This window comes from Hydra vulgaris, chromosome 07 (genome assembly GCF_038396675.1).
Source record: "Hydra vulgaris chromosome 07, alternate assembly HydraT2T_AEP".
NCBI classification, from domain to species: Eukaryota; Metazoa; Cnidaria; class Hydrozoa; order Anthoathecata; family Hydridae; genus Hydra; species Hydra vulgaris.
Genome location: NC_088926.1, coordinates 23,834,138 through 23,847,268, shown reverse-complemented (window position 1 = coordinate 23,847,268; position 13,131 = coordinate 23,834,138). Strand labels below are relative to the sequence as shown.

Genomic DNA, 13,131 nt, shown 5'->3' with positions numbered 1-13,131 from the left:
GAAAGGAGGATTGAGTTTGGAGAGAAGGACTGAGAATTTTGGAAAGGATATTGGAAAGAGGAGTTTGGAAAAGAGGATTGAAGCAAAAAAGGAGTTTGAAAAGGAGGATTGAGTTTGCAAAGGCCGAAATCTAGCTGTTTTGCGTTTGCGGATGTGAAGGACACAGTCGAGAAAAACGTTTGATGAAGAAGCCAATCCATCACTGCTAATTACTTAATGGTAACTAACACCAAGTTGGTTGATTAATTTGATAAAGCATATTTTGTATAAAATTAGCAATACCAATAAGAAATATTTTGTATAGAATTAGCAATACCAAAATATGGTAAAGCATATGAAACATTTTGTATAAAATTAGCAATACCAAAATATGGTAAAAAAATTTATTAAATAAAGATAAAACATGTTAAACTGTTTATAACTTTATATATATTCTTAAAACAGTATAAAAACCTAAAAACATTAACTAAGCCACTAACATGTTTACTTGCAGTATTTTTGCTTATACTTAACCGATAAGACATTGAGACAAGACAAGAAAATAAATATAAAAATCAATTTAGAATTTCCAAAATAACTTAAGCAAACCTTATAAGATTTGCCCATTTAGTTAAGGAGATTTTATAACTTTTGCTTCTTAAGCATTTACCATTGCTTGAACTATTTGCATTGTATTAAAACATTGTAAAAAGCTGATTATAAATCCATTCAAATAGAAACAAAACATTTTTTTATAAAATTTTAAAAATGTATACAAATTTAATTTGAATGAACGAGCCATATAAACACAACTCAAATCTAAAAGTTCGTTTCCAATAGTTGTACAATACTTGTGTAATAATTAGGTTTTTAATATGAAAACAATTGCTTGCGTAATTTGCACCACTTAACGTCTGTTAAGACGTTAGCTTTTTACAAGAAAACTTACTTTGCGAAATAGTTTTTTTCAAAAATAGATAAAATCAATTTCAGCAACAATTGTTGTACAACAGAATCGTTCATTTGTTGTATGAAATTTATACGACTATTGTAAACAAATCACTTTTTTTAATATTTCTTTAAAATGCATGTCATTACCTAGACAATGGGTCTACAAAGAAATAATTAACATTGTGTGGTAAATACTTTTCGATTCAACGCTCCTTGTGTAAGCATGTTGACGTTTAGCAACCTTAATAATATGACAGAATGATATATATATATATATATATATATATATATATATATATATATATATATATATATATATATATATATATATATATATATATGTATATATATATAAATATATATATATATATATGTATATGTATATATATGTATATATATATATATATATATGTATATGTATATATATATATATATATATGTATATATATATATATATATATATATATATATATATATATATATGTATTTGTATATATAAATATATATATATATATATGTATATGTATATATATATAAATATATATATATATATATATATAATTAAATATTGATTTTGCTCATTATGCATTTTGCAATCAAATCATGAGTTAATTAATCAACTTGTTGCTAAGTAACTATAGAATAAAAGTTTAAGCGATTTGTAAATATTTTGAAATCTTTCCGTTACAGCATAATTAGTTTCATTCAAATATTTTTGTTATTACTTTAACGTTTATGTTTTAGAAATATAAAATTAAGTACACTTTTTTTAAGGATGATTTGTCAAAGCCTCATAAACTCCAACGAAGAGAAACCAGAGCTATCCAAAAATCGTCCTAACACTTTGAACCTTTCCTTAATCAACTATAAACAGAAAGTACTTTATAGAGCATTATCTAACGATCAATTAAGAAAATATGACAAAAATGCTGTTAAAAGAGAAGGGACTGAAGACATGTATGACACAGATGAAAGTTGCTGTTTCTGGAAAAAAAAAGATTTTCTTGTAAGTCATTCTTTTCCCTTTCATGATATTAATTTGTCATAAATTTTTTCTCTTTCCAATTATTTTTAACCCCGTACTTATAAGAAAGAGTTATGAATAAAAATTTCAATTTCTTATGTATTACTTGCAAGTGAATAAAGTATAAAAAAAAGTTGATTTTGATTAATTTATTAGGACTTGTTGGAGAACCGTGAATTGATTTTCTCGATATCCGTTAAGTTAATTTTTTTTTTTTTGAAATTCGGAAAAACGTAAAACAGATTTGGTGGATAACTGTATAACACACCGTACCTTAAAGAGAACCATTAAATTAGTTTTTGAAATAAATTATCCATTGGATGATCCAACAAATTATAACTTCAAACCTAATTGAATCTAAATTAAAACACTAAAATAAGAAATTACTTTCCTAAAATTTCCTTACCGCTTTTTCTATGGACAAGAGTGTAGAAGAGAAAATAAGAAAAGAAAAAAAACAACCATCAACTAAAAAATTTAAACATTTATCTATTGAAGATCTCAAAAATATACTGTACTATATTTAACTATCTTAAAATGCAGATTTTATTTTTTATGAAAACTCATTACGGATTAGAACACTGAGAATAAATTAAGTTAATTCGGTATTAAAACATATTAAAAAGTAGAAAATACTTAGTATGATCTAACTTTTTTTTAATCTAAAAACAATTTTAATCAAAAAGTAGAGAACATAAAATACTGAGCTCAATACTAGTTCTATTGTAACGATATCGTGAAGGCATTTAATTGCATTTGATATGCTATTTGAAAAATATAAAATTTTAAACGTTTCAAAAAAAAGAGTTGTTTTAGGTCAAATGACTATGATTTTTCAAATTTCATCAAATAAAGAATAAACTTCTTTTAAAATAAAATAATTAGTTTCCAATCTCTACAGTTACACTTCTCAGGGTTGTTTATACTTGCTCATGATCGCTTTTTCTAAAGGCTGATTAGGCTGCGAGCTTAGGTCTACGAAACTTTTAGAATCTACGACGATTTTAAAGGAAAAAAGCAAACACAGCACAAAAGTTTGATTTTTATATTGGAATAATATATTTTTATGAGAAATAATGTCATTTTTTGTGAAGTAATGTTGTAAACTTCGAATTTACGCAGATTATCATTTTCACTTGAGAGCAGCGAAAGTGATGACAATCTTTGCTGTCCAACAGTTGTTTTGATGTAGTTTTTTATTTGTTTCAACTTTTGAAAAACTCCTTTTCTCATCTACATTTGTACCAGCAATAGATAAATTTGGAATGCTATGTTCACATTTGGGAAACTTGTAACAAGGTTGTCACTAATTTGCGCACGAATTATCTCTTCTACTAATTTTGTGTCCTTGTATATGTTAGCAAGTAATAAAAAATCTTCAATGGAGCCATTTTCAAGATCAGAAAGATATTATTGAGACCAGATTATCTGCTGTACAAACTACTTCATTTCTACTTGTTAGTCTGTAAAAAAGTTGTATGTCTCGTAAAGACATTCGTATGCTTGTCGTAGTTTTGTCATTTTCACTACCAGCCTGTCAATTATTGGATAAAACGGTTCTGTACGGAATTTGTCTCTGGGAGAAAGCTTCAGTCTGTGCTATCTAAAACTTTATCTGAAAAATGAGTGCGCTTTCTTTTACGTTTTGTACATGGTTTATAGTCAGAGGCTGTAAGTTTTCTTGCCATAATTTCAAACTCATTAAATTTGTTTCAAGTTCCTAGAAAATGTGCTATCATGCTATCGTATAATTTTACAATGACACACAATTCGATTTCAGATTCCTGTAATGCTTTATTGCAAATTTTATACAGCAAATCCTTCCAAATTACATACCTCAAAGTATTTTCTAAAAGAACTTATTTAATTAGGAGATTGAATTCTTTAAATCTAGCTTGCACTCCAAAATATAGTCAATTTATTTTGATGGTGTTTTCATAAGATTGTGACTGACAGCTTGTTATTTCAACTTCGCGACTCTCCAGAAAATTTGTACAAAATTGAATAACTGAGCCCATAATATTTAGCAGCTTTCATTTTTGATGTTGTATGATTCATAACTTCTGATCCTAATATATCAATAAATTCTTTACATATTCTAGCAGACAGATATGATTTCCCTTGATTTCCCTATTTTCAAATATGTTTTTTTATAAATGGATTGAATTCGGCTAAAAGATCAATACAAAAGAAAATTTTCTTTATTATCACAGTTGTGCATTTGAGTGTTACTACGAAAAGACAAACCTCTCTCAGCAAGAAATTTAATTACAGCATTCGTTTCAATAATGGATCCTAGATGGTAAAGCACTAAGATGTTCCCCTGACATTTCATGAGTTGATATTCTGAAAGTTGCATTTCTTCAGTCATTAAATCCTGATTGAAACTTATTACAAATTGATTGGTACCAAACAGTTTGCAAATCTAAATCTAACGTATGTAAGATTATATTGCGAACGTCGGCCGGTTTTTCCGATGCAAATCCAACGTTGATTTAATGTCATCGTCATCCAATGTCAACGTTGATCCAATGTCATGTTTTTAACAACAATTTAGATTAATGTCTTAGTACGCAACTAAAAACAGTTTGTACAGATACATTAGGTCAATGTATGTAAAACCATCGCGAAGCTTGATTGTTTTTAAATCGAAACCCAATGTTGATCCAATGTAAATAATCCAACGTTGATTTAATGTATATGGATTAAGGTTAACCCAATCTATATAACTCAACATTGATTCAATATATATGAATCAAGGCTAATAAATGTATACAACCCAACGTTGCGAGTGCAAAATTATATATCTTAAATAAAATCATTCGTAAAAATTAAAAAATCAAACGACAAGCAAAACAAAAATCATTAATGTGTGTAGATTTAATTGACAAATAAGGTAAGTATGGGTATTAAGGCCCATACCTTAATTGGGCCTTATTACCCCCTTATGGGGTAATAAGGCCCATGTAAAAAATACAAAAAATAAATAAAGAAAAACCAGAAAAAAGTTTGGAAACATTCTTTTAATGCATAGTTTATCTCACATTTATAAAATAATAAGTAATCTTGCATATTTATATACTTTAAAAGAATCAATTTTTTATACAACAGTGAATAACAACAGAAAATTAAAATATTCAATAAAGAAATGTTACAAAGAAAAACATTATTCTTCGCAGAATGGACATACTAATTCTTCCTCATCTTCAGAATCATACCCCATGCACGCCTCGTGGTACCATACTTTACATTTACAACATTGTCGCATACTTTCTACAGACTTTTGCTGGCATAACAAACAAAACCAATCATTCACACCCACACTTACAGACTTACTTTTCTTTGCACTTGGTTTTCCTTTGCCTTTATTCTTTTTATTAACAGCTTTAGAAGTGGAAGATTGAGAATAATCTTTTTTCAGGTCTTTAGAAACATTTGCTTTTCCTTTGCCCATATTCTTATTATTAACAGCTTTAGAAGTAGAAGATTGAAAATCTTCTTTCGTTAGGGCTTTAGCAACATAGTTAAAACTTTTTTTGCGACCGACCATAGCCATATTTTTCTTTTTAGCAGGACTCGGCATTAAATCATTGAAACTTGCATTAAGATTAATTTCAGGTTGATCGACTGAAACTGTTGAGGGACTGGGTTAGGTGACTGAAGCTGGTGAAGGACCAGATTCAGTGGGCTGATTTTTAGTGGGCCTTATTACCCGCTTTAAACCTGTTACGTTTATCGATAATGTATCCTTTTGTTTCAACACTTGCATAAAAATTACATGATGAGTAATGATAACAAATAAGTACTAAATGCAAATAAATGCAATTGAAAAAAATAAAAGCTTTAAAAAATATTTTAAAATGTAAAAACACGTATCTTAAAAACTAGACTTAAGCAATTTTTGACGAAACTAACAAAGTATTCTTGCTTTGTCGAACACGCGGTAAAGAAATACTGATTTTTTTTTGCTGCCAGTGATAAAACCAGATAACTCTAATATTTTCATGTCGAAAAAAAGTTTCACAATTTATTTTTTCCCTAAGTTTGGATTAGTGAGCCTTATTACCCGCCGGGCCTTAATACCCATACTTACCTTATATTAAACTCCAAGTCGCTTTACAGAATTAGCCATTTCATGTACAATTATCATGAGATAGTTCAATTTTACTTCAATGCTTAATACCCTTATAAAAACATTTCATATGTTTCGTATTTTTTTTGTCTTGTTTCTCTTTTTATGATATCCACTTTTGCTCGGATTCCAATAGTCTCTTCAAGTTCATTTTCTTCTTCTGCTTCACAATCAATTTTTAGATGACACACCAATTTAATTGGTGGTTTAATCACGTAACCGCTTCCCAGTCAAATTTTGAAATCACGTATAACTTTGTCTTTTCCTTTAATTTTGTTTTCAGCTCGTCCAATATAGAGGAGCGCTTTGTCATTCCATCATTTTAATTAAACACCATCGAAGTTTTAGCAACGAACAACATAAAAAACTTTCACTTTTTTTTGTTGTTTGTTGTTGTTCGCTTTTAACAATATTTTTTCGCCATTAACAATATTTTTAACGTATTGGATCCCAATACGTCAAAAATATTGTTAATAGCGAAAAACATGTTCTTTTTTTCATTATGTTCTTTATTTCCATTATTGATGCCAGCAAAACTTTCATTTTTTTCTTTATAGTTGCCAGCAGAAAAATCGATTTACAGTCGATCTGTTTCCTTGTTCCAAGAAAGTTCAAGTTTTTTTTGTTAAATTGGTCCTTACGTCGTTTTCCAATTTGTTTACGTTGCTATGCTCTTTATGTAGCTGAAATTTATTCGCCACAAACACTTCTCCCTCACCCATCAAAGAAAACAATTTCCAAATCATAGTTGGTTTTAGGAATATAGTAGGCTAGTAGTTTTGAGGACAGTTTTGAAGACGGCATTCGTTACTCTTTAAGAACTTGCTTTAAGAATATGAACATCGAATTCGAAATTGAAATCAAAAACATTAAAAATTGAACATCGAAAATCTATTACTGGCTTATAGTTAACACTGAATGTTAAAAAAATTTATTTTATTTTTAAGACAGATTTGATCTAGTTGAGTCTATTTGAAACAAAAGTTTCTGATTTGTATTGGCTCAATGTTTTCAATAGACTTCCCAATCGGCATATTTAGGTTGTATTAACGTCGAATTGACGTATCATTTAATATTATATTTATTTATAAAGTTTGAAAATTTTGATACTTTAGGAATTTTTGGTGCACTGATTAAACCTGTTTTATCAACAGACATTCAATCCTACATTAGTTCATTTTATACCGAATTAAATTCGAAATCTGTGTTTAAATGTAAAATTTACTTATCTTCTGTTTTTTTGTTTTGTTGTTGTTTTTTGTTTTATTGATTATAATGACTTGTTTACCTTAAAAGATAAAAAATAAATACAACTTATTTATTTAACTTATTTTATTTATACTAACTTAAATATTTTCATTATTTAACTTGATATTTTCATTTAACAGCCATTTTCTCAAACGTCATTTTATTTTGAAACATTTAGGCTTTTACCTTTGCGGGAATAATCTCTCATTTTCGAAAAGCTAAAGAAAACCATTTTATCTTTTGAAGACATACTTTTATGCTTTAGTTATCGAAAATATAAAAAATGATAATTCTTTCACAGAAATTTGAAAAAGCCATACTTTTTAATTAAAAATATATTAATTTATTTTTAATCGTTTTTGCATATTGTTTCGTTTAACAATTTATCTTATTAAGTTTCTTAATTTAATACATAAAAATGCTTTATAATTTCATTACAGACATTATATTTATAATTTCACTACAGACATTATATTTATAATTTCACTGCAGACATTATATTTATAATTTCACTACAGACATTATATTTATAATTTCACTACAGACATTTTTTATTAAAATTGACCATATTGTAAAGAGCCTGATAATAAAATCGTGATCTTAGAGTCTTTGCGTTTTTTGAGATCTTATGAGTCTATGCGTTTTTTGAGATCTTATGAGTCTATGCGTTTTTTATAATTTTTTCACAAAAAATTTTTTCTTGTAATCTTTTTAATAAACAAAATGCGACTTTATTTTGTAATTTTATTATTTATTTATATTAACTTATAAATTAATGTAAATTAAAATAAAAAGTTAATATAAATAAATGCTAAAACTGTAAAATAAAGTAGTATTCTACTTAATAAAAACTTTGTACTATAATTTCATAAATTAATTTATAATGTATCACAATATTGTAGGACGGTCAATTCAGCCATTCATTCAATAGTAAAACACTTACATTTTTCTTAATAAACAAAATAAATAAAAATACAGTTTTGTATGCAGATTTTTATAACAAGTTTTAATTTTTTTTTGTAAAAATATCATTTGAAACAATGTAAGTTCTGGCCGAAAATTAGGCGAGAACGCTAAGAATGTTACGAAAAACGAGAATGTGCGCGAAAACTATGTTTACGAGAACTGTGTTGCGAGAACAAGAATGTGTACGAGAACTATGTTAACGGTTGTTTTGTTCTAAATAACTTAAGTATCACTAAAAATTATCATACATTGTACTTAAAAAACCTGAAGGACAAAAAAGAATCAACCTCGTTAGCATTTAAATGTTAAAAGTAGTATTAAGACTTCGCAATAGCAAAGTAATTAGTTCTAATTAATAGAAAGGTCAAAGAAAATTTTTTTTTGTCTTGCCAAAAATTTACTTTCGGTTGATACTAATAAGATATTTGTTAGTTTTTAATTGGATTCCCATTTTGTTAAAAACTAAAACATACTTTGTCGTCTATTTGCAGCAGGGGTAAAAATCATTTAGATCAATAAACTCAATATTTTTGAAACTAATATAATCATATTTACCATATTATAGTCACATAAGGATATGGTCTTATAATCTGTCACATAAGGATATGGTCTTATAATATATATGGTCTTATAATCTATTTAATGGTTTCTATTCTTTACGTTTGTTCATTAATATTACTATACATATAAGTTAATTTTTACAACGCGAAATATTTATTATTTTTAAGTTTGTAAAACACAGAACAATATTTAGGCGTATTTTAAGTAACACTAAATAATAAGATTTTATATTAATAACCGTGCTTAGATAATAATATGTAGTTTGAAAAGAATCGCCAAATTTCAGAAACGCGAGAAATTTTGCCAGTTTTAAGTATAAACATATATTATGTTAGAATTGTTTCTTTATGTGGAAATTCTTTCCGAGTCATAGTTTTCCCATTTTTAAGGTGAAATACTGTGTGTAACATCCTAAATTTACTGTAAACCAAAGTGAATCTGTTTTATATTAAATGTAAATATGGGAATATAGGTCTTTAAAGTTAGAAAGCTGTTCAGCATGTTAAAGTTTACAAGAACAACAACATAGCAATCAAAAATTGTAGAAACAGAATATTAGTTATATGCAATTTTGTTTAAAATTTGGTATTCTAATTGTACATTAATAAAAATGGAGGACTCAGTATATAATTTTGAAAAAATCAATCGAAATATGGATCAAATACCAGGTCGACAAGATCTTGTGAGTTTTTTTGAAAGAAATAACATATCAAAATATCTAGAGATTTTTCCGAAGACTGTAAACTTTGCCTATTTTAAAACTATGAGTGAAGACGATTTTAATGAGTATGGAGTTTCTAACGAAAATGATATGAAAGTTTTAATTAATGCTGTTGAAAAAGCAGTTTCAGAAGAAGATCAGGATGAGGTAACTTTTTCATATAAATTAATGTTTCAGTTGATAAAGAGCACGTAATGAATAGCACATTTATTTAGTTATGGAGATTTTTTACAAACGAAAAGCTGGGCTTTGTTTCAAATAAATTTTTATTACAATTAAATTTTCTGTAAAATACATCTCTACTAAAAGTATTTTATATAAGTTTGAGTATGCTTTTTGTGCAATCCAGACCTAAATCTATGGCTTTAGTTTGCTTATAAATTCCATTTATTTTTGAATAAATGTTATAAAGGCTTTTTATGCTGATTAAAAATGTCATAAAACAAGTATAATCTGTACCAACCTGCTTTTGTATTTTTAAGTAAAGATTTTTTTTTAAAAAAAGACAAATTTGAAATAAGCACTAAATTTAAATAGAAATAGAAATAAAATTTCTGAAAAATTTTCATGTTTCAGGGTAAATTTAGAATGTTCCGTATATGGAGCATCTGTTTGTTCCAGTCACACAAGGCATCTTTGAGTTTATTCTGTATATGAAACGTCTGGCATTAAGATACTCTTTAATTTTTATTTTTATTTCATGTATATAACATAATTTTTTTTATTAACTTTTTTTTATTATCATTTTTATTAATTTTTAAAATAATTTTAAAGTTATAAAATGTTTTTATTCAAAAATTTCCAAAATTTTTAAACTTTAATCATCACAATGATATTGATAAAAGCAATTAAGAGTTGATTTCAAACACAGAACAATTTTTCATTTTGAATGAATAAATCTATTAATTAGGACATTGCTTAATTTACCAAATAGTTCAAGTATAATTTAAAAGCAAATTTGATGGTAAAGCGAAGGTTGTTCATAAATGTCTAAATCAATAAGAGTTCTTCTCTGGAGCCTGTAAAAGTCAAAAAAATGTCATCAATTAAATGTTTGTAAAATGTAATAGTGTGTAGGAGTTGTTTGGTAACAATAGTATAAAGCAGCCCATAAAATAGTTAGTGTAAGGTAGGCCATATGTGCTTCCATGCTAGTACCATAGATTTTTCAATAATGTTGTTCATTGGATTTCAAAATAGTGTTGGTAAGAATGATATCAAGTATAATAGATAGGAAGATGGACATTTATGAGGTAGTTTCTCCTTAGGTGTCCTTTCCATATAAACTTTACCGCTTCAATACCTTTGCTCAAATGCCTTTAGTATGTGTTGATATCTGCTTTGATGAACATGAACTAATGTGAGATAAATTTGTATTGTTCAAAAATAAAACGGAAATTGTTAGTGTACGTAAAATATGCTGGAAGTGATTTTACAAGAGAATGTATAAGTTCAGTGATAAAACGCGATAAAAAGTTTGGACTGTCACAAGCAGAAACAGTTGTTTATTTATTATATATTATGCGTATTTTCGGTAGACCATAAAAAAGTTGTTTGCAACAAGGTATATTGGTTTTATCATTGGTGTTTTTACTTAGCAAAAAGTCAATAAGTGATATGATATTGTTTATTGTATGCAAAGTTGGGTCATATAGAAGTGGCCTGTAGGTTTTGTCATCAAATAGCAAATCTTTAATTTTGTTTTATAATCACTTGTGTTAAGAATAGTGATACTTCCTCCTTTATCAGCTTTTTTTAGGGTGATAAGTTTATTTGATTCCAAATTTTTTAAAGCTTTTCTCTGTTGTTTAGTTAGGTTGTAAAGCTTAGTTTATCATTAAAAAAGAACCTTAACTTCATTATTCTTTCAAATTTCTTGTTGGCGTCTAAATAGATTTTATTTGGCATATATTGTCCAGCCAGGCTGTAAACAAGCCACATGGTTAGAACTTGTGTTTCATTTTCTGTGAGTAAATGATTAATAAGGTTTGTGATGATTTTATTGTAAAGGAGTGGCTAAAAGATAGCTCCTAATTGATATGCCTACTATACTCACTATTTGTGCGATGCTCATGTCCTGGTAAAATATCTTTCATTCTGAAAGGGTTGAATATATGTTTTTTGTTTGTGATCAACTGGTATTCCTTAACATTTTGCTAGTGAATATAATAGAATAGTGGATAGAGCTAGTATATAGTATACATAATTAACAATGAAATAATAACTGAAATAAACAAAAATAAGGTTAACAACACAAAGATCTAAGAAAAAATAATGATCTGGATAATACACTAGAATGTACTCTAAACATGAAAAGTTGGATATAAAATGTTCTATCAATATAAATCATAAAATATAACAAGATTCACTTTTAACGATGACTGCAACAACCAAATGTTATGTATGCGGAACACTTATAAAATGCTCTTAAAATATTGGGGAAAAATAAAATATTGCTATAAAACATCTTTTCAGTATTCAGATTTTTTGCCAAGTATTGATTTCTTTACAGTTATTCATATAACAAACTAATATCTTGGCCTTGGTTATAGATATAAATGTCTTGGTCTTGAACTAGTCTTGATCTGGGTGTCTCTAATGGTTATTCCTTTTTTTGCAAACTTGTGCATCATTCTTTAAAAATTCTAGCAAATATAAAATATTTGTGTCATTGTTCTGAAAATCCTTGAATTGTATTTTGTTGTTGTTCTTTTTTTCATAAATGACAAATAATTTAATTTATGTTTATTGAACTATATATTTTGATTATTTTCATTTTTATTCTGCTCATTAGTGCTTGTGGAAGACATTTTTTTGATAAAAAATACTTTTGGATAACAACATTTCTGAGACTAAATTATGAATCACAAATTATCACTTAATATTTTGTAGCATTTTTTCTAGTTTACATTTTCTCACCATATTTTACAATATATTTTATATCTCTCTATATAAATATATTTAGCATAAAATAATGAAAATGTGGTTTTGAATTAAAAACGGGTCCAATTCAGATTTTTAAACTCCAGAATGTTGCTGATGTATCTTAGCCATCACTCAAAAAAATGTCTCAAAGTTTTGACTATAAAAGAAATTTTAGCACACAATTGCTATTGTCTGGATTTTTTTCTTCATATTTTTACCAGTTTTTAAGTTTTGGTTTTGGCCTCAGCTTCTACTACAATCTCTTAATCTTTGGAACCATTTTAAGTTTTGTGTAGTATTAACAAAGAAGAGTTAATGTTGTTTAAAACATTGAGCATTTAAAAGTTTCTTTACATTGTTTCATTTATGTTACAAATAAAATTTTTTTAACCTATTTAAAAAAAGTTTATAAAAGCAAGTTAATGTTATAAAGTTATAAAGTAAGTTGATTCTAGTTTTGTATTCTGTATTTTTAATTTTCTGTAAGCAAGTATTTGTGCTTTATTGAAATATGTTAAGTTTTTACTTTAAATTAAACATTTAAATTTTTTTTGTTTGAAATCTATGTTTTGAATGATTTTTTATCAGCATAAAATTCTTTGTAAATTAGGCTTGAAATAGTTG

The 13,131-nt window shown here is 26.8% G+C and overlaps 1 protein-coding gene across 20 annotated transcripts in view; it reads left to right on the top strand.

Annotated features, from left to right (window-relative positions):
- Positions 1-13,131, top strand: part of LOC100208413 (microtubule-associated serine/threonine-protein kinase 3) — a 95,426-nt gene that overhangs the window by 16,006 nt on the left and 66,289 nt on the right. For 6 of the 20 annotated variants that reach the window (XM_065801395.1, XM_065801403.1, XM_065801404.1 and 3 more), the window contains exon 3: positions 1,705-1,936. In XM_065801395.1, coding sequence (XP_065657467.1) covers positions 1,706-1,936 — 231 coding nt within the window. In that variant the 5' untranslated portion in view covers position 1,705. Of the gene's footprint in view, positions 1-779; positions 1,148-1,704; positions 1,937-9,016; positions 9,730-13,131 lie in introns of those variants that run through there. The other 14 variants (XM_065801400.1, XM_065801399.1, XM_065801390.1 and 11 more) reach the window with 9 other exon arrangements.